Raw genomic sequence first — 21,710 nt, forward strand, 5'->3', positions numbered from 1 at the left:
CTATGACAGAGTACCCAGAGAGGAACTGTGGCACTGCATGCGGACGTCTGGAGTGGCAGAGAAGTATGTTAGAATAATACAGGACACGTACGAGGGCAGCAGAACAGCGATGAGGTGTGCTGTAGGTGTGACAGAAGAATTTAAGGTGGACGTGGGACTGCATCAGGGATCAGCCCTGAGCCCCTTCCTTTTTGCAGTGGTGATGGATAGGCTGACAGATGAGGTTAGACTGGAATCCCCGTGAACCATGATGTTTGCAGATGACATTGTGATCTGCAGTGAAAGCAGGGAGCAGCTGGAGGAACAGTTAGAAAGATGGAGGCATGCAATGGAAAGAAGAGGAATGAAGATTAGCCGAAGTAAAACAGAATATATGTGCATGAATGAGAGGGCTGGTGGGGGAAGAATGAGGCTACAGGGAGAAGCGATAGCAAGGGTGGAGGACTTTAAATACTTGGGGTCAACCGTCCAGAGCAATGGTGAGTGTGGTCAGGAAGTGAAGAAACGGGTCAAAGCAGGTTGGAACGGGTGGAGGAAGGTGTCAGGTGTGTTATGTGACAGAAGAGTCTCTGCTAGGATGAATGACAAAGTTTATAAAACAGTAGTGAGGCCAGCCATGATGTATGATTAGAGACAGTGGCACTGAAGAGACAACAGGAAGCAGAGCTGGAGGTGGCGGAAATGAAGATGTTGAGGTTCGCTCTTGGAGTGACCAGGATGGATAAAATTAGAAATGAGCTCATCAGAGGGACAGCCAAGGTTCGATGTTTTGGAGACAAAGTTAGAGAGCGCAGACTTCAATGGTTTGGACACGTCCAGAGGAGAAATAGTGAGTATATTGGAAGAAGGATGATGAGGATGGAGCTGCCAGGCAAGAGAGCTCGAGGAAGACCAAAGAGAAGGTTGATGGATGTCGTGAGGGAAGACATGATGGCAGTTGGTATTCGAGAGGAGGATGCAGGAGATAGGCTTACATGGAAAAGGATGACGCGCTGTGGCGACCCCTAACGGGACAAGCCGAAAGGAAAAGAAGAAGAAGATTAAGTATTTGTTTATATCAGTGTAATAACTGAGCTTGCACGCAGGAGATGATTAGATTTAAAAAAAGTGAATGAACCCTGCCGCAATAAAAAAAAAAAAAAAAAAAAAAACTCAAATAGACAGATAAAAACCCCACGAACAAATTTGCTCAGTATTGCTGTCGAATGAGCATCTCTCACCTGCCGACTCGCTGCAATGGAAAAGTGCGACTCCCGGTGTTCTTACGGGGAACAACGTTTTAAGTCCTCACCTTATTTTATCAGTGTAAAAGTGTTGCAATAACTTTATGATAAGAATGATTTACAAGCACACACACATTCACATGTATGGACAGTTTTGACCACTGGTGTCAAAAGTCAAGGTCTGGGGCCAGAGTGAGTTGTTGTTTTCATTGTTTTAACTAACATAACATAGCCCATGACGAAAATGAGTTTGAAAACACACCGTGCTCAGAAATAGAGGGCCCCAAAATAGAATTTTGCTTAGCCCCATGGAGGATAATCAAAAATATTATTCATGTGATTTATGTAAACGCGCGTACTACTGTACACATGTTGAATAGCTTTCAAAACGTTGTGCCGGCGAGATAACTTTAAAAAGGTTACATATAAAGCCTTTCTTGTCAACAGACGAATACGGCTAAAAAAAAAAAAAAAAAGAAAAAAAAAAAGGACCAGAAGTCCCAAACATGCCCGCTAGAGGGCAGCATCGTCGGCACTCACGATCCAGCCTGCCAGAAACTGAGCGGACGAAAAAGAAAACGCCCTGTGTGGACTGAAGCCTGCCTGCTCGCTTGCTAGCTAGTAAATAACTTGAACCTGCCGACGGCGCTGTTAGTAGCCGTCCAAAATGGATTATACTGTAACCCAGAAAGCTCTCAGACAGCGTAAGTTACCTACGTGGTTTCATTGATTATATTATATTATCTTCCAAGATTCAATGGCAACGCTAACGCGTAGCATCATCACGTTGCGCCCGCAATTATAAATGCATACATGGCTGACATACAACGCGATAGAAATGATTACTGGTTTTAATGCCATCTTAATACAGTGTTCCTCAGAAAGATGCAATTTATCCTTGCGACAGCGTGATGAGTGGTGGAGGACAGAAAAGAGACTTCCTGCGGTGCACACGTCAGATGTGACAGCTGAATGCTACAAATGAATGAATTGCTTGTGACTGCCTCGCATGTGCTTAGTTTACCACACTGCGCTTGTTAACAACAACAACAAAAACAGCATGTTCCTGTATTTTCTTCATCCAGAACCTAATGTACGTCTACGAAATAGCTCCATGGATGGTTCAGATGGGAGCCAGTTGTTTGAGGACACAAGTGGCTGTGCTTCACAGACATCCCAGCAGAGGTGAGCACCACCAGACAGGTTTAACATTAACATCTTGAATCAAGCCCTGTGGAACTTTAAAAGAGACATTTTGCAAAACAAATTTCACAGTTAAAAAAAAAAGTCCCACAGCATGGTGGCCGAGTGATCGGCCAGTTGATCCGGCCTCACTGTTGTCAGTCTGCGGTTCTGTTTTTTAGAATCTCATCTGTAGCATTCATGTGTGTAATGTAATTTGCATGCTCCCTATCCTTGCGCGAGTTTTCTCTGGGCACTCCTGCTTCATCCCACATTCCAAAAGCATGCATGTTAGGGTTCATTGAAGATGATAAATTGTCCATAGGTGTGTGTGAATGTCAGGCACCCCCCTTTAAATTTTTATGGGGAAGCATTGATAATAAGTGCCCAAAAAGTTCAACCCCCCCTTTACAATTGGTTGTCAAGGTGGGAATACATCCATGCTTTTTACCATGTTCCCATGTTTTTGTACTTTTGTACTGATTTTTTCCTGCCAAATATCGGAATTGGCATTGGCCTTAAAAAAATTATTTAGGTCAGGCCCTAAATATGTTTTCCACATTTTGTTATGTGACTTACAGCCTTATTCTGAAAATAAATTAATAATTTCTTCACAATCATACACAAACACTACATAATAACATGAAACAATTTTATTTATTTTTTTATCAATCAGACTTTATTTCTATAGTGCTTTTCATACATTTAAAATATAGCACAAAGTGTTTTACACAATAAAATCAAGGTAAGCAAACAAACTCAATGCCACCGACACACAAAAACAGATGCACACATAACACAGAATTTCCCCTCACCCACACTTTCGTTCACACATAAAGTGTGTAAAAGCACAGAAAGAAGGAAACTGATGCCGCAATCTCACATTCAGCACTTTGCAGTAAGGAAACACTAGTGGTTGGATAAAATTCATGAATAAATAAATATTTTTAAAAATAACAATAATTAGAATAATAGTAATGATTAAAAATGAGCTGTCAATAAAATAGTTAAAAGCAAATTAAAAATGTTATTAATTAAAAAATAATAATAAAATGCTTAAAATAATACACGAAAAAGGATAGGTAAACTAAAACTATATATATATATATATATATATATATAACATACATAAATAAAAAGAAAATAAATCACATATACACACATATTCACATCCACAAGGCTGAAACATTTGGGTCAGTTTCCTAATTGTATGGGGAATTCCAATTGGCAACCATTAATGTGCTTTTCTGTTGACAGGAACCAGCAGAGCGGACCTCAGGCTGCAGGTTTCCCGGGCCAGTCCATGCTGTCAGACCCCATGTCAAACCTTGCCATGGCTTATGGCAGCTCACTGGCATCTCAAGGGAAAGAAATGATGGACAAAAGTGTAAGATTGACTCACAGATCTTTGGCTCATGAATTTAAGAGAGAAACATTTTGGGGGGGAACAAAAGTGAATTTGTGTATTGTAGCTGGACAGATTCATCCCCATTTCCAAGCTGAAATACTACTTTGCAGTGGACACGGTGTACGTTGGAAAGAAGTTGGGTCTTCTAGTTTTCCCCTACATGCATGAGGTAGGTGGGCTGAATTTAAAGCATCCTATTCTTAGAGCTGCTCCTTAGATCCTTCTGGTTCCTTCCATAACCTCATTAAGTGTGGAGCTTTGAATTAACGGCCTACAGATGGGCCATCGGTTGAAATATTCTCATAAGAACAGGGATCGAGTGTCCCATTTGTGTTGGACCTCACCAATAAGAAATATTTATGATGAGATTCCATTCCGACATGTTCCCAATCACAGTGTGTGATCGTGTTGTAGAATTGGGAGGTGAGCTACCAGCAGGACACTCCTGTGGCGCCGCGCTTTGACCTCAACGCTCCCGATCTCTACATCCCCGCTATGGGCTTCATCACGTACGTGCTGGTGGCTGGGCTGGCCCTGGGCACACAGAACAGGTAGATGTGAACGATAATACTTGATGGAGCTAGCTGTTCATTCTCAATGGCATAAAGAAAGTGGTTTTTTTTTCACAGTAAAACATAACGGCTTCATCAAGAAATCAAATACAATTCCAATGGGCATCTGAGCCAAGCTGCTTCCCATATAAATGCGCAAGCCAGCTCGAGAGTTCATGTTACTCTGATTATGTTAATGAGATACTATTTTTTTCTGCCCGACAAACTTGGCATTGTTAATTTCTCACCAGTTTGTGTTAGCAAAGAATAATAGAGATTTCGACCACACAACAGAACCTTGAGACTTGAAAGTCAGCTTGTTGTCATTCTACGCGAACTGGGCGATATGGCTTGGGAAAATAAAAAATAAAAAAAATCACCCCTTAAAGAAAAAGCAAGCACCGATACCACTTTTTTCAGATCTAAAAAATACCTACATTTGCGTATTCGCTGATAGCGACGACTGATATTTGATAATGCCGTTACTTCTTGTAATTGTGATGCATTTTATTTTAATCACATGTTGTTCAAAACACTAACTTTTCTTGAACACGACATACGTTCCAATCAAATAAAACAGTTTTGAAAACTTGTCCTTACAACATGAAAAAACTAACAGTATGTCACATACAACAACATCATCTGCTTTCTTCTTCTGGGATTTGCTTTACTTCTCGTGATACTAAACTTTAAAACGCTTTAAAACGTATTTTTTCGCATATTTTTCCGAGCATCAACTTGCATAAACTTCCACTAAAATAATAAAAACAAACTTTCTTCTTTATTTACAGAAAATGAGTGATTCCTCTTTGAAAAATGTTCCTTTAGTCAAAACAATCATCTAAACTCGATCCTTAATAATTTAACATTTTAAATATTCAACAAATGAGCATAAAATTCTTGAAAGGTAACACCACAAAATAACACTGAACTCTTAGCCCCTGAACTCCAGTGAAAGGAACTCTGAATGCTTCAGCATATCAAGAGATTTTGGACATTTCCAACTTTGTGGGAAGTTTGGAGATGGCTGCTTCCTGTTCCAACATGTCTGTACATCAGTGCACAAATCAAGGTTCATACATACATACATGAATGAGAGAGTTTGATGTGGATGAACTTGACAGGCCTGCAGAATCCTGGCCTCAACCCTATAGAACACTTTTGGATGAACTGCACTTTTGTAAACTAGCTCCTGTGTGTTCTTATCAGCGGAGACTCATTCCTTCTCAATAATCAATAATACACATTCCCTTCTATTTGTTGTCTCTCATTCCTATTTGGAGTCGGCTGACTCTTTTTGTGTCTCTTCAGGTTTTCTCCCGAGCTGCTGGGAGTTCAGGCCAGCTCGGCGCTGGTGTGGCTCATCATGGAAGTCTTGGCAGTTCTCCTGTCACTTTACCTCGTGACCGTCAACACCGACCTCACAACCATCGACCTGCTGGCCTTCTCTGGATACAAATATGTCGGGTATGTGCGGCACTCTTGGTACGTGCACATTCACGTCTCATCTGTCACAGCCACAGTTAATTTAGCTGATCTTTAGTTTTGTGTTTTTAATACCACACGCAAGAAGCTTGAGGTCATCATATGCATCCATAAATGTTCTATAGCACTTGTTCTCATAAGTGGTGAGCTGGAGCCTAACACAGCTAACTGAGCAACTGTGTGTGTGTCTGTCCTTTTCTTAGGATGATCGTTGGTGTAGTCGCAGGACTGATTTTTGGGAGACCAGCCTATTATCTGTCGTTGCTGTGGTGCTGTGCTGCCATCTTTGTATTTATGGTGAGTAGCAGTCTTGTAGTGAAAATCAGTGATGTAATGAAATGTGAAACTCGCTCGTCTCGGTCACGGTAGTAAAAAAGGAAGTCTACAAGCTGTCAGAAACAGAACAAATGATGAGCCATAAAAGAAGAGCCTATAGTGTGCAAGAAAAATATTTATTTATGAGACAATATGGGCAAAGTTTATCGTAACGGGATTCTCATGCACGAAGCCCGTTCTGCGTAATATGTGGCGAGAGGCTCTAAAATGTAGCTGAAGATAAAGCCCAATGATCGTAAAAAACGGGATGTGGTATCGGAATACAAGATTTTACTGCAGTAGTCTGACATAGTGCAATCGTGAAAGAGCAAATTTGTCTTGTAGTCTGATCCTGGCATTACGTGTTGTCTGTCCGACACCGCCGAAATGTTTATTATTTTTGAAAAGAACTTTATTGGCCGTCAGATATTTACAGTACTACGTCAAAAGACACGCGAAAAGGCGAAAAATTAACTAGCTTTTGGATTCAAATACACTGTGCACGCGGCGACACGGAGACGATCAATGACGTCCTTGATCGGCTCGGTGAATTATGACATTAAAGCCGATCAGCATAAAATGCTAATTATCGGCCTCTACCGATCAGGCCAATATAATCAGTGTAAAGTCTATTAATCATTTTGTTTCTATGCCAGTCTGTCAAAATATTGTTTACATGAAATGAATCTGTGGCACAACAATGGTTGGGGACTGTTGTCCTAAAGAAAAGAGATGCTGTGTAATGCGAAACTATTCCATCATTGAAGTTCAGACGCTTGGGCCGTATTTTCAGACCCGCACTCTGCGTCTGAAGCTTCTGTCCGAAGCGGCGGCGGAGGGGAGGCTAGTGAGAGGAGCCAGGAACCAGCTGAGGATGTACCTCACTATGTCTATAGCGGCGGCCCAGCCCGTTTTCATGTTCTGGCTCACCTATCACCTGATCAGATAAACGTGCACAAACACACATGTACGCACAGAAGCTGCCCTTGTATAAAAGGTGTTTGTCAGAGTAAAACATGAGGTAGCGCTCCATCTCTGCATGGAGCACGACACCCCATGTGATAGTAACAAGAGAGAAAATGTGTTTTTAATGCCTTTACCTCTCAGAGGACAGTCAGTGTTTTTTGTCTTAAAATATGTTATATGTATAAGTTGTTTTTCCTACACTGTAATTAATTGTTAATTATTTGTTTTTTTAATAATATTTAAATGTGTAATGTACGTTTGTTAGACGCTGCTATCTTGATTCTTCTGAGCTGACTGAGTGCACATATACACACACACGAACTCAACTCACTCTTACCTTACAATTCAATAAAACCAAAAGCACAGAGTGACGCACTGGCCCCGATTGATCAGCCGAAACGTCTCCCAATTTAAAATTTCTTTTCTGATCTTTCACAATTTTTTTCTGGGCTCAAATGCAGTTCTTCGGGACTGGCGAGGTGGTTGTGCGCTCAACCGTGTTAACCTTTGCGCGCTCTGTGTCACGTCTACATGCTTGGCTTCCTGATCGTGAAGCCGTGTTAGAGCTCACCAAGCAGTGGCGACGTTGTTTTGATATCCCTTTTAAGAAACAATGTAAATTATTTGTTGCTTTTCATATTGAAAGTCAGATGGAATAAAGGAAAACATGAAGACTATCTGGCATTGAACTGTGAATGTCTTATTTAGGCTTTTTTTGTACAAATGTGATTGGTTTGAGTTCATATCAACTTGAGACTAAACAAGAAGCCATTTTTGTAGATATGAATGTTTATTTACCAATGTATTTAAGCACACAATAATGAAATGTGTTGTATTTCTCACAATATTTAAAAAAAATAATTTCAAGAAGAATTATATTGTACTTCATTGCATTCAGTTCAGGATTCATCGTGAGCATCTTAACTGTCAAATATTCAGTAAATATTCAATGAAATCATTATCATAAGTAAAACTACACTATGAGAGCAAATAAAGTTACTGTTCTTTATATTTAAGAAAAAAGGTTGCACGTAAAGTAGACGTCCATCAGCCTTCTGTGTTAAATGTCTTGGTGAAGCCACGACTGTGATTGATGGCGTAAAGGAGCCTGTTGTGCATTTGCCTCCCAATCGGGTACCGATGGTAGATGGGAAGTAACAGAAGGTAGTGGCAGGTGAGGGCCTCTGGGTAATGGAGATCCGTGGAGGCGGGCAAGATGGCGATTTTCATCTGGAGGCTCGCCATACCCGCGAACGGCACGCGGTCGCAGCCTGTGAGAAAAGCTGGCGACAAAATCTCAGGAGATGAGTGAAAACCTGATGAATTAAAAACATAATGATCGGGTACAACACTTACAAAGGAATTTCTTCTTTTCTTCCTCTGTCAGTTTATCGAACACCTCCCAGAAGATAACAATATTCGGATGGGCAGCATGATATTCTCCTTCGTAAACCGTGTTCTGTTCGCAAACACAAAGCAATAGAATGTGAACAGCTTTAATCGGGTGGGTGTATACATAATCGGGTGGGTGTATACATGGTGTGCAGTTGTTGTTCATAATCTTTTTTGCATATAATGTAGAAGTATCTCACAAGTCATGTTTTTGTAAATGTTTCATTTTGTCCTGGGACAACACTGAAATGGCTTAGCTACAAGCTACATCAGCAAGGCAGTATCTGTTTCTGAAGGGAGGGGCTCATGCCCTGCTTCAGTATGTCACAGTGCATGTTGGCATTAATGTTTCCTTCAATTAACTGTAAAGGACACTCCTACCACCGTGCTTGACTGTAGGCCAAGGGACACTTGGCTTATTACGCCTCACCTGGTTGCCGCCACGCATGCTTGACACCATCTAAAACAAATATCTTGATCTCATCAGACCACAGAACATGATTTCAGTAATCCATGTCCTTAATCTGCTTGATTTTAGCTAACTGTTTGCGGGCTTTATTTTGCATCATCTTTGGAAGAGGCTTTTTTCTTTTCCTGGGACAAAAGCCATGCAGACCGATTTGATGCCGTGTGCAGCATATGGTCAGAGCACTGATAGGCTGACTCCCACGGTTCACCCCTTCAACCTCTCCACCAATGCTGGCAGGACTCATCTATTTTCCAAAGACAACCTGTGGCTATGAGGCTTTGGCGTGAGGTGCCGTATTGAAGTTCCAGTGGCCAGTATCACATTAGACCACTCATACTAAGTGATTTGCAATGACTATTTTTTAAATGTAAAAGTGTAATTTGACAAGTATCATGCCTAATGCAGGTATTCATTTATGCTCATAATATTATGTCTTTAGTCATGTAACATTGCATTTTCTCTAATACTACATTTTTTTTCATAAACTTAAAACTTGATTCTTGTCATTTCTCTTTTCAACATGTAACTAATGATAATAATAACTTGATTTGTATAGTAGTTACAAAGTGCCAATGGTATGTGATATGCATTTTTTGTGAGTAATTTCCTGGGTGTGCCAGCTCAAGGGGGTGTCAAGGGTTATGGTGCTGCTGGCCAGCCAGCGCCTGTTTTTTTTATTCAAACAGCCTTGTGGGCGTGGCCATCATATGATTATTATTATTATGATTTTTTTTTTTTTTTTTTTAAATTGGCCTCATGTGGCAGTTTTGATCAAGCCCCATGCATTCCACCCAGTAACAAGTGGCCATGCAACATGCTCAGGACAAAGAATGCAAGTCATTGACGATTCTGCTAAATAGTTGTATGATTAATTGCAAATATGTTTTGTAGGTATTTATTCCAACATTGCTGTTGCTGACAAATGGAATTGTCGTGTAAGCCCTTGTTACCCTTTTTATTACCCATACATGTCTACAATGTGTTGATTCAGTTGTTAGGTTGTTGCACACCTGCTTGAACACATCCCAGTCGTAGTTTTCATTTCCCACCATCACCGCTTGCAGCTCATCCGGCTGGAAGAACGCCACCACGTCCGGCTCACAAACCTTGAAAAAGCCTTTCTTGAACGCCTCGAAAACGCCTTCCACTGATTTGTTGAAGGCGTAGTTGACAAAGGCGGTCACAAACTCTTTCCTGGAAAGAAGAACATGGAAACGCTTTCACTGTAAATAATCGAAATCTACTGAACATCACATGAAAGTGAAACTTACTTGTTGGAACCTGTGACAAGTTTTTCAGAGTCTTCTGGATCAAGCTCAACTTTATCACCTCCCCAAGACACCTGTACAAAAAGAAACAAACAGCAACAAGAATCAGAATCGTGGAAGCGGTCACCTAAGACTGAAGGAGATTTCACATACGGTAAAAGTAGTCTCCATGTCTTTGAGGACATTATCACTGTAGTCCTCCAAGATGCATCGCAATCCCCTGAAGATACAAAGCGGGTAATACACCAGCATTAAGTATCAGTATCTGTCGTTCTCTCATTTTCTCTCTCTTTAATATTAGAATTAGCTTTCTTGGGCTTGAGGAAATCACAGGGTTTAAACCTACTATCGTGCTAAAAGAAATGACCAATTATGCTTACTTGGCCTATACTGAGAATTTACTGAATAAATACAGGACTGTGTTGGATTTGGTGACCAACATAAGGATTGTTCGGCCTTGACGGCGGTTTGCAGTCTATTGAGCGTCTTCCGAGTCTTGCCCTCAAATGTATTTTCACCAACAAGCTGAGAAGGACGGTCAAATACAATCCAGATAGAGAGGGTGCATGTATCAGAACCAAACTACCAAATTGATTGGACTGTACAAACTTGGTGAACTTTGAAGTTTTCAAACTGCGAGCTAAATTTGAATGTAGCCTCGCTTCACTGACAAAAGCCACGGCCCTCACTAACGTGAGCATTTTAAAATCCATCCATCCATCCATTTTCTGAGCCGCTTCTCCTCACTAGGGTCGCGGGCGTGCCGGAGCCTATCCCAGCTGTCATCGGGCAGGAGGCGGGGTACACCCTGAACTGGATGCCAGCCATTCGCAGGGCACATACAAACAAACAACCATACACAATCACATTCACACCTACGGGTAACTTAGAGTCTCCAATTAATGGATGTTTTTGGGATGTGGGAGGAAACCGGAGTGCCCCGGGTCCTCAGAACTGTGAGGCTGACGCTATAACCAGTCGTCCACCGTGCCGCCAGTTTTAACGTATATGACAAAAAGTTTTTTTTGTTGTTGTTTTGTTTCCCACCAATAAAGTGTCCTGCGCTTGGTGTGTGACATTACTTACTCTCCAACGGTGGGTTCAAATTCCTTCATGTCATCCAATGAGGGCTTGACGCCAAGCAGCTTCCTGAAGAGAACAAGTGGGAAGGGCAGATGGACCATGTTCTGGTTGTGCAGAGCCAGGCCGCATAGAACCCCAAACAGGAAGTACGTGTTCGCCGCTACCTTGGGCTGTTTGACAGGGCGGCCAAGTCAAATCTTTAGTCTGACATTATTGAACTGTGACGAATATTACTCATCGACTGTTCTGTGTTGAAAGAAAAAGCGAATCTACGAATCTGAAAGTAGGTCCTATTCAGCAGCGTGTCTTACCTTGGGGGGGAACCAGGCCAGCATCTTTCTGTCGTTGTACATGAACAAGTTGGACTGCGGCGCCATCAGTTCATCAAAGATGTGCAGGAAGAGGTCCCTCCTGTTGACATTCATCACTTTCCTGTCATCCACAAATTGCACCTGGGAAGATACAAGAATTAAGGAGGTAAATAACCAAAGAAATACCTTTCAGCAGTCCCGAGTATGTAAACTGAAACTTAGAACCTCAACAAAATACTGTGTTTATCAAACATACAGTATGACTTGGTTTACAAACAATTGTACCTTTACAACTTCAAACTACACCCACAATACTAAACACACGGAATTATCTCTTTTGGTTGAATAACGTACAATGAACCGAACCTGACAAGCGTGAACGCAGCTGAAGATTAATTACCAAGAGTTCTTTTTTGAAGGCGACGTGATCTGCTGCATTGAGCTGTCTGAAGGTGTCCTCGAGCAGGTGACTTGGTCTCAAAGAGAGCTGAAAGACGGGCGCTTCGGACTGAAAACGCCGTACCAAAACATCAAAAGACACTGATTCACCGGGGTAGTCAAACTGATGACGTATGTTGAGAAAAAAAAAGAGAGAGGCAAATGTGTCCTATTGAAGATGTCGACCTCCAGTGGGCATTTGGTAAATGAGTGTCAAATTTTGATGCATAGCCCTTACTATACCTTTGTTATGAATGCAAAAATGGCAAAGGCCGACACCTTGCAGAACAAATTAAGCACAAAGGGGTACCGGCAAAAGGTGGGAGGTGTATTGACGTCATCCTTCAAGAGAAGATTAGTAGTTCATCAACGAACACAATATCTTTGTCAAGCAAGAAACTGGTCAGCAGGAAATTGCAACAACCGAACTTTGTGCACTTTGCTGTGGAAAAGGTTACTACCTCTTTTGTAGAATGTTGACGCCAAAGAAAGACATCCTTCACGAGCGTCCTGTTGTCAAAGTCCTCAACATAAAAGGTGCTTAGTGGGACTTTGTAGGACTTCCCTCTTTTGTTTGCCTGTGAAAATATAGGTATCTATTTAACACCCAGTTTACAAACATATTCACAGACAACCGCATACATTTTTGCTGCAAACCTTGTAAGGGGGGGGATTTCTATGTTTATTACAACTAAATAAATTGTTAGAAATTATTCACCAATATCTTCATCGATTCATTTGTTGGAATTGATCTTATGAGTGTGCGGATGTAAATCCTTTTCCTCCAAATTCACATAAGTAAATGTCATTGCTTGCCAACTAAGTGCATAAAGTCAACGTTTTCAAAAAGAATTAAGCTTAGGGTCAGTCGTGAAATTATTTAAAAAAATTAATATATACAGTAAAATAAAAAAATCTGGTACCATGAGTTACAAATTTTATTTGTTCCATGACCAAGCTTGTAACTCTTACAATTTGTGTTGTTTTAATAAAGAAAAACAGCACAGTATTGTATTGTATTGTACTTATTCTCAGTGAATGTAAAGAAATAAACTGGTCTTATAAAGTGTAATTACTGTACGTTGGGGCAAGCCAAGTCACGACAACAACTGTAGTGCTGCATGTGCTTTTAAGGGGCGTGGCCTAGTGAGTGACATCAGCAACGTCAGCCTGTGTGTGAACGTCTGGCACAAAAAAATCAACCAAGCGCGAGCTCGTAACTTAAAAAACATCTGGGACGTTTGGGCACTCGTATGTCAAGGCACCACTGTTCCCAGGAACACGATAACTTCCATTACGTCGGCACCCGAAAGGAAGTGCAGCGAAAGCTCCAAAGTCAAACGCAATCCTTTCAGTGACACTCGTTCACTTTCAAGTTCTTTTGATTCAATAAAGTTTTTTTTTGTTTTTTTTTCCCTCATAGGAAATAATGTAGAGTGAATTGGTTCCAGGCTCAAACTGTGACCGTCATAAAACCTTTCAGAACTCAACGAGCAATGTTATAAGGTTTTAAATATTACCAATGCCATGGTAAAGAGGAGTAACCCACTGCAAAACAGAAATAAAATGAGGTAAAATTACTCACCTTTTGAAGATGCATGACAGACACGTCATGCACGGTAATTGACAGCCAATTGTGCTGTTTGTTGGCAAGCAAACAGCCATAATGTTCTTATTTTCAACTAGTTTCATTATGTGGAGTTAATCCTTGAGATGCTCACTGAGTTGAAGACAGAAGCAGTGGGAGAACTGTATATTCACGTAAGTAGGATTTCGGAATGTGGTAGAGATGGCGATGATAAGCTTGGCTTGCTTTTCTTCTCACAAATTGTCGCAAAGTTATCTTGTAAAGTGAAATGAAAAGACCGTACTCGCCTTGTAGAGGAGCTTGAGGACCTCCAGTGTGGCTTTGATGCCAGGAAAGTGAGTTACCAAGAGGCCGTTTTTGATGACAAAATCCAGAGCATTTTTGAACACCAGGATGTGTTGCAACAGCATGTCGGCTGGCATGGAGGACCACCAGCCTTCTGCAGGGAACCAAAAAAAAAAAAAAAAAAAAAAAGGCAAATCAGTGAACATATTTAGGACATATTTCTTTAGACGCTTGGTTACATGATTGAAATTATTTGTGACCAGAACCAGTGAAAACTGATTAAGTCTCGAAAATTCTGCTTAGCGGCAAACAGGAGGAAAATACATTTGGTTCATTGTTGTTGCTGCGAACCAGCTGAATTTAGTTAAGATTTGTATTTTTTGTTTTAATCTGTGCGGTTGATAAATTTGAACCTAAATCAGCACAAACTTTACTGTTGCGTAGCGTGCCCGAGTTTTTCTGCTATGTAGCGAACCAAATAAAAATTAAAAATTAAAATAATTTGAACCGAAAGACATTGACAAGAAAAGTTGGCAAAGGATGTGCTCGTTAAAAATTTGCAGTCTAGAAAAGCTCATATAATTCACAATATGAAAAAGGTTGATAATTTCTGATCATGTTGAATGTTTTCTGATATAACCTAACCCCCGGAAAAGTAATACTGAAAGGTTTACTTAGTGTTGCCTGAGTCCTCTCACTCATCACGTCAACAACCACCGCCAAAGGCAAGACGTTGGCCAGAACCGCCGAGACATCGTGGAGGAGCGGGCACGAGAGCAGGATCACAATGATCTCTGGAGATTTGAGGGAGCTGCGAAAAGTGACGAGCACGTTCATCAATGCTGCCAGGTTCACCTGCAAGAAAAAGAGGCTCAGTACGTAGAAGTGTACACAATTGTTCAGATTGACAACATGCAAGCTTTGCACAACGGAACCTGTAAAGTGATACAAGAAAATGACCTCTCTAAAGTAGAACCAAAATTATGAAGAGGATTTCTGAACCTTTTTCCGGATCCACGGCACTGCTAGCATCTTAGAGAAAGCTCGGCTGGCAGCCTCGAGGTCCACATTTAAGGCATCTGCGTTTAGTGAAAGCCCACTGACAACAACAAAAATACAGCAGCACAGTAAATCAAAGACACTGGGTGAAGTGCCAATCTTTACATTCTGCCATCTGCATTTTTGCAGCCAAAAGAAGGACTCACTCACATGCTTTTTGTAAAACTTGCAACAAGGCTTGAGCTTGTAAAAAACATCTCAAGGATTTCTCTGTTGAATAAAGACGGAAAAGATCAACTTTTAAAATTACAGCTGTTCTGGTGATGGTATTCAGTCAGTATATGTATATTGTAAAAGTCACAAAATGGGACCTTTCAGCCTCTGGATTGCACTTTTTTAACGTCAGCCATTTTAGTAGTTTTTTCTCATCAAGCCTTCCGGTTATCGGGCGTTGCTTTCCACTCTTGAAGAAAAAAAGAACACCTTAAATGGTAAAGTAGCCTTTTAAGATTAGGACAAACAGTATAGAGAGAGGCACACTTGACCTGTGATGAAGTGAAAGCAAAGCTCGTGTTCCACCCTGCTGCTATTTTCAAGTCTGTTTCAAAGAGCCATCTTGTTCAAACACTGCATGCGCAAAATGTGACTACATACTATATATCATGAAAAGGACAGATTCTCGAAGATGCAGACCTGAGGGCACGACTGACGCGCTGTCACAGCTCCACGGAAGTCGTACTAGCACGGGCGCCGGGCTGCCCTCCGCTTTTCCGCTCCCAATCTGACCTTTAACCCCACTGCCAAAAGCCCAAATTTGGCCAGACGATCCCAAAACGAGAGTGTGACGTCTGAAAGGAGAGACGCGTTCAATGTAATAATGACGTCAATGTTTTCATTCCGCAGAATAATGGAATGTGCATGTTTAATTTCCCTCACAGGATCGATACAGTTTAGCTATCGATTACTGTATGTATCTACGCCATGGGATTCTTAAGTCCTGTTTCCGATAAGTGGCACGGTTTTGTTCAGTTTGGTACAGTCGAGCGAGTGAGTCTTTCAAGAAGCTCACGGTTAGCTTCTTCGGTAAACGGTTAGCTGCTATCCTGTATCATTCACACTGCGAAAACTCTCAATCTTACCAAGAATGTGGGTCTCATTTCGAATCAGAACTGATTAAAATAAGACTCATCGCATTAAAAGTAACTTATATTCAAGCATTTTCATTTATTTCAAGCTCATTTTTGTTTGGTTCAAGAAAAGAAATGTCAGATTTTTTTCAACTTACTTTCTACTTCTACTCAAGTAAAAAGTAGCTTGACACAAGTGAAAAAAAAAAGCAATTTCCATTCTTTTTTCGGGGGTGAGTCTTCTTTTATTTTCGAGTCTTATTTTAAGTGTAATCAGATTAGCTTTGAGTCTTTTGACTTGAAATAAGACAAATATTCTCTGATAAGATTTTGAGTTTTTGCGGCGCACAGTTTGTCAGTCCAGTATTGAGCCACGTGTTCACCTGCCGCATGCCACCTGTGAGGCAACTCCGTCCATCCCGTCCACCGGTTTGGGTGTCAGTTGATTCGCAGAAGAGCCATGACCCAGCTGACCGTGAGCTCCCTCTCCAAAAGTATAAACTTTGCCCTCCTGTGAATGGCAGCGTCGCATGAATGAACAACAAATTGCACCTGGAACAGTGTTTCGTCCAAACTGGTCCAAAAAGTGAGATGAGGTTGCTACCTTTGTTAAGACAGCAGAGTGGGCCTCTCCACAAGTGATGAAGGAAACGCTCAGACGTCGAAGAGCAGGAACAACACAGATGTTGAATCGGCCTGTACGGGAAGAAATAAATAAAAACTTTGCCGCGTGGTCAGCAACAACCACGATATTACCCAGCCAAAACAGTGATCTTTTATCCTTCCATTTTCTCCAGCTCTGTGGACGCGCACCACGGATAAACGATGTCTCGCTTTGGTGAGCTGTCTGAAAGGCACAAGCGGATAAAATCTATTTCTATTGTTACGCCTCCGATGCATCAATTTGGTGTGAAAGCCGTTTCAACCTGTCAACACAATGTGAGCATTGGATAGAGACCAGCTTCCTAGCTGTATAGAAAACGCGGGACTGTTCTGACACTGTGAAATTAGATCAGGTTGTAATTTCTTGTGCATTCAGAATCAGCGGTTCACTTGTTGATTACATAACAAATATTAGATCAATGATTATTGTCATGCGAAGTTCAAAGATCTCCTTTACCAAGTTGCGTGATGTGACGTGCTTACCTTTGTCATCAATCCTGTTCAGGCCAAGCTGACCATGTTGATTGGCCCCGCAACAGTACACCAGGCCCGACAAGGTGAGGAACAGCGCATGAGCCGCTCCGGCCGAGATCTGGCTTACCGGTATGCCATTGAGTGCGGGCACCTGGAGGGGGGTGTACTGCAGAGAAGTCTGCCTCCCCAAACCCAGTTGGCCATGACTGTTCAAACCCCACGAGAAGACGTCGCCCCCTATAAAGTGCGACAAACGAATGCGGTATCTAGGATGTGAACTTCGGAATATCAAGTGCACTGTTACCGTGCAATTTGTACATCAATGACATGATAATGCTTCATAATGAAACAGTTTTTGGGGTTTGGAACCAAACAATGCTATACTGTACAAATCAATAGTGGAATATGCTACCCTAGCCACAAACCCTTTTCACCTCTTCAAAGCTCAAATCAGCTATTCATATAAAACCAACCTAAGTAGATTGGTCCCCTGTGGGGTCTAAAGATGATTAGGAAGGAAGAATTACCAGCTTGATCATAATTAGACCTGTTCCTTCACTTATTTAAACTGGAGGCAATGACTCAATGAAAATGTAACCAATATACTTTTGTTCAGTGGACAGTTGACCCACACATCCTACTGCTAATAACGAAAAAATGACTCCTTTTCCAATTTTGTGCAAGGCTTGATGGGTTTTGACCCTCAAAGTGATCGTATTAAGGTGTGTACCGCAAACTAGCGGCACGATTTAGAGAGCGTACAAGTGCGGTTAGGCAAGCGTCTCCAAACAACCTCAAAATAAATCCGTAGTAGACAGCGGACCACATTGAATGATGAGCTTTCTTTTAGGTTGAGATGTATGATGTATTATTTCTAATGCATTTATGTATCACCTTTTCATTATTGTTACTTTTCTTTGCCAATTGGCTTGGGGAAATATCACATGATTGTACTGCCTCGTAGTGAGGCATGTAGTGTTCATTACAGCTCCAGTTTACTACACACCTTAATGAGCTCATTTTAACACACATTACGATACAAAATGATTTTCGTTCTCCGAATGTATTCGGTGTCCTACCTTTAGTCAATGCCAGGGAGTAGTAGTTTCCACAAGCAACCTGAATCACTGGTATAGGCATCGGTATTTGCACTGGACTGCAGTCAAAGTTTAACCAAGAGAAAGTCAGCATGAACAAAAATGTATAAACAAAACAAACAAAAGTACTGTTTGTACATCATAAATTAATTTACAGTGTACAGTGTCAGTACTTTGAGTGATTTGTCAACTAGTGACTAAGTAGAAGTAGTGTTTCAACACATAGCAAGGTGTGTCACCCACTCAAAAACAAATAAGCACCTCACCCTAAATGGGCAGCTCATTTTTCACCTCGAAAAAAACAACCCCAAAAAAACAGGGGGTAACTATATTTTCACAACTGGCAATCGCTACGTCAGTTCATGGGTGGACAGGTTTCTGCTATGCCAAGCTGAACTCACTTGCTATCCAAAACAGAGTCAGAGTTAGATGAATTCAAAAAACGCACTCCTGTCAGCTGCCACTTGTATGTTGTAAAGAGGTTCACTGCATCGTATTAAAGATGATGTGGAGAAGGAGTCTTTTCTTGATTCAGTCGTCAATATTCGCTCCTCGGGGTTTTGTGCTTTCATTTAGGTTTATTTATTTGTTAGCGCCAACCAGTCTCCCTTTGCCCAGCCTTCCTTGTTGATTTAATATTTAATATGAGTAAGTGTGTTCATAACATACTTCTGATAGACACAAGGTCATTTCTGCAGTTGAGTAATGCAAATCTCCCAGCCACTATACTCGGAAACAGGATTCTGTGATTTGTTGCGTTCATAGAAAAGTGAGTTACACAAGCAAAACTATATGTCCCTTCTCTTATTTATCAGTTAGCATCATTTGTATCAGGAATAGCAAGCGGGTGCTCTTACCTTGCTCTCTGAGTATTATATACACGATTGGGCAATAACCCGAGTTGTCCATCCTCTGCCGCCCCCCAGGAGTAGACTCCTCCCGATGCACACAGGGCCAGAGAGTGGTCCTGACCGCAGGCCACGCTCACCACCTCAGCCAAGCCCTCCACACGGCCTGAGCGGAAGGACACAACATAATCACCTCAATTCTTTGAACGAGTACTTCTGAAGATTTCAAAACGTCTTTTAGCTTGACAAGACAAAGTTGACCAAATGAATTTGTTCGTGATCATGATTGATTGGAGCTGAATAGCTTCCCTTTGCCAGCATAAAAACAACCAGCACGCAACAATTGGCCATATTTGGACATAGGTGGTTTGGGCCAGTCAAGTAATAAACTACCGCACCCACAATCTAAGGACAGCTGTTGAAAAGTGTATCAAAAACATTTACAAAGATCATGTATCAGAAGAAAAACAAAGATAACAATACTCTCTTGACTATGTGAGTGATGTCAAACTCATTTTTATCGCCCTTCGTTCGATTGATGTAATAAAGTATGTAGTTTTAATAGCAATAGAATTTGAAATCAGAAGTAATTGAAAATAGTGACAATCAAATACTTACGTATACAACTGTTTTTCAAGTTATGTTAAAAGGAGATTTGATTCGGTGTGTGTGTGGTGGGGTGCTTGTTAAAAAAAAAAAGTGAAAAAAAGAGCAAATTTGGAAATTATGTTCTGCCAAATTGAAATGAGCACAAATATTTTGCAAGAAACAGACTAAATCACTTGCATTGTCCACATAAAATGATGTGTTTGGATTTACATTTGCCTAATATGAGAGCCCTCTCTGTGTTGAAAATAGCTACATTGTATTTATAATGTAAAATTATCATTTAACTCGTCTCATGTGTTAACCAGTGCAATGTTGTACTGTATTATTAACTGGTTTCATTATAATTTAAAACCGCTCCCCAAACACAAAATGACTTTTTGAAACCAAATCGTTCATCTGAACAGAGCATTATCGTTGTAAAGACTTAATTCATGATACAGCTATATATATATATATATATATATATATTTATTTTTTAATGTACACTTTATAAGTCTAAAAGTATGTAAATATGAACGACTCATACACGTTGAGTGTGTAGTATTGAAGAACGTCAAGTGTGATTTTAAAAAAAATTATTCTGGGTAAAAGAAACTGAAACGACATGAAAGGAAACTGATCACAGTGAAAGAACGCCAGTGCCATCTCTTTTTTTTTTTTTTAATTCTGGGTAAAAGTAACTGAAACTTAACTTGTGGGGATAGAGAGCACGGAGTCTATGAAATACCAACATAGTTTAATATGGAAACATAACTGCGGAGGGGGGGTTGGTATGTAAACGTCATAACATTTTGCAAACAGATTTTGACTACCTGAGGGTGTTTTTTCGCTTTGAAAAACCTTTCGTCCAAGCTGTCTCCTTGAGTCGCTTCCATACGAGGAAACGAGTCCGTCCTCCAAAAGGAATAAAACGTGCTGCTCCCCGCAGCAAATGTTGCTCACGACACCAGGGACGCTCCACGACACTGGCCTGGAGGATGCCTGCGGGCCAAAGTGTCCACAGGCGCTGTCCCCCCAGAACAAGATGCGCGACATGTCTCAACGTCCACCGGGATGAAGTGATGAGTTCACGGCCAGCGCGCGGGCATTTTCAACGCACACGTGATGCCTTCAAGTGCTGTCGGAGACATAAGAGTCGTCACCTGAAAATGCTAATATACACTTCATTCATTCTTCGACTCGTGTAAAATACATTGTTTATTATAACACCAATTCCAATGAAGTTAGGACATTGTGTTGAACATAAATAAAAACAGAATACAATGAAATTCTTGAAATTCTACTATGCAAAGCAACAGCCCTTTAGCAACAACACCCAGAAACGCCGCCGGCTTCTCTGGGCCCGAGCTCATCTAAGATGGACTGATGAAAAGTGGAAAAGTGTTCTGTGGTCCGACGAGTCCACATATCAAATTGTTTTTGAAAATTGTGGACATCGTGTCCTCCGGGCCAAAGAGGAAAAGAACCATCCGGACTGTTACGGACGCAAAGTTCAAGAGCCCGCGTCTGCGATTGTATGGGGCTGTGTTAGTGGCAATGGCACGGGTAACTTACACATTTATGAAGGCACCATTAATGCTGAAAGGTACATACAGGTTTTGGAGAAACATATGCTGCCATCCAAGCAACGTCTTTTTCATGGACGCCCCTGCTTATTTCAGCAAGACAATGCCAAACCACATTCTGCACGTGTTACAACAGCGTGGCTTCGTAGTAAAAGAGTGCAGGTACTAGACTGGCCTGCCTGCAGTCCAGACCTGTCTCCCATTGAAAATGTGTGGCGCATTATGAAGCGTAAAACACGACAACGGAGATCCCGGACTGTTGTACAGCTGAAGCTGTACATCAAGCAAGAATGGGAAAGAATTCCACCTACAAAGCTTCAACAATTAGTGTCCTCAGTTCCCAAACGTTAATTGAATGTTGTTA

General features: G+C 41.2%; 2 protein-coding genes across 4 annotated transcripts; one reads left to right on the forward strand and one right to left on the reverse strand.

The window, feature by feature from the left end:
* The first annotated feature begins 1,781 nt into the window (after positions 1–1,781).
* yif1b (Yip1 interacting factor homolog B (S. cerevisiae)) lies at positions 1,782–8,133 on the forward strand. Its single transcript, XM_061682222.1, has 8 exons — positions 1,782–1,927; positions 2,309–2,408; positions 3,663–3,792; positions 3,878–3,982; positions 4,228–4,364; positions 5,676–5,831; positions 6,053–6,146; positions 6,958–8,133. The coding sequence occupies exons 1-8, from the start codon at positions 1,891–1,893 to the stop codon at positions 7,111–7,113; spliced, it is 915 nt and encodes a 304-aa protein (XP_061538206.1). The 5' UTR covers positions 1,782–1,890; the 3' UTR covers positions 7,114–8,133.
* On the reverse strand, positions 7,906–20,839 carry LOC133405350 (probable E3 ubiquitin-protein ligase HERC6). Of its 3 annotated transcripts, XM_061682218.1 has the most exons (23): positions 20,594–20,839; positions 19,182–19,338; positions 18,307–18,383; positions 17,237–17,464; positions 16,695–16,786; positions 16,474–16,601; positions 15,657–15,811; positions 15,509–15,561; positions 15,335–15,426; positions 15,174–15,233; positions 14,967–15,063; positions 14,639–14,819; positions 13,967–14,118; positions 12,553–12,669; positions 12,335–12,433; positions 12,054–12,215; positions 11,654–11,794; positions 11,346–11,512; positions 10,413–10,479; positions 10,263–10,333; positions 10,002–10,185; positions 8,487–8,589; positions 7,906–8,413 (listed from the first exon to the last, which is right to left on the reverse strand). In XM_061682218.1, the coding sequence occupies exons 1-23, from the start codon at positions 20,814–20,816 to the stop codon at positions 8,178–8,180; spliced, it is 3,042 nt and encodes a 1,013-aa protein (XP_061538202.1). In that variant the 5' UTR covers positions 20,817–20,839; the 3' UTR covers positions 7,906–8,177. The 3 variants fall into 3 exon arrangements, with proteins under 3 accessions (XP_061538202.1, XP_061538203.1, XP_061538205.1); XM_061682219.1 differs by lacking the exon at positions 12,335–12,433 and having other exon boundaries at positions 12,054–12,161; XM_061682221.1 differs by lacking the exons at positions 18,307–18,383; positions 20,594–20,839 and having other exon boundaries at positions 19,182–19,324.
* Between the last annotated feature and the right edge of the window lie 871 nt (positions 20,840–21,710).

This window comes from Phycodurus eques, chromosome 7 (genome assembly GCF_024500275.1).
Source record: "Phycodurus eques isolate BA_2022a chromosome 7, UOR_Pequ_1.1, whole genome shotgun sequence".
In the NCBI taxonomy this organism is placed as follows: domain Eukaryota; kingdom Metazoa; phylum Chordata; class Actinopteri; order Syngnathiformes; family Syngnathidae; genus Phycodurus; species Phycodurus eques.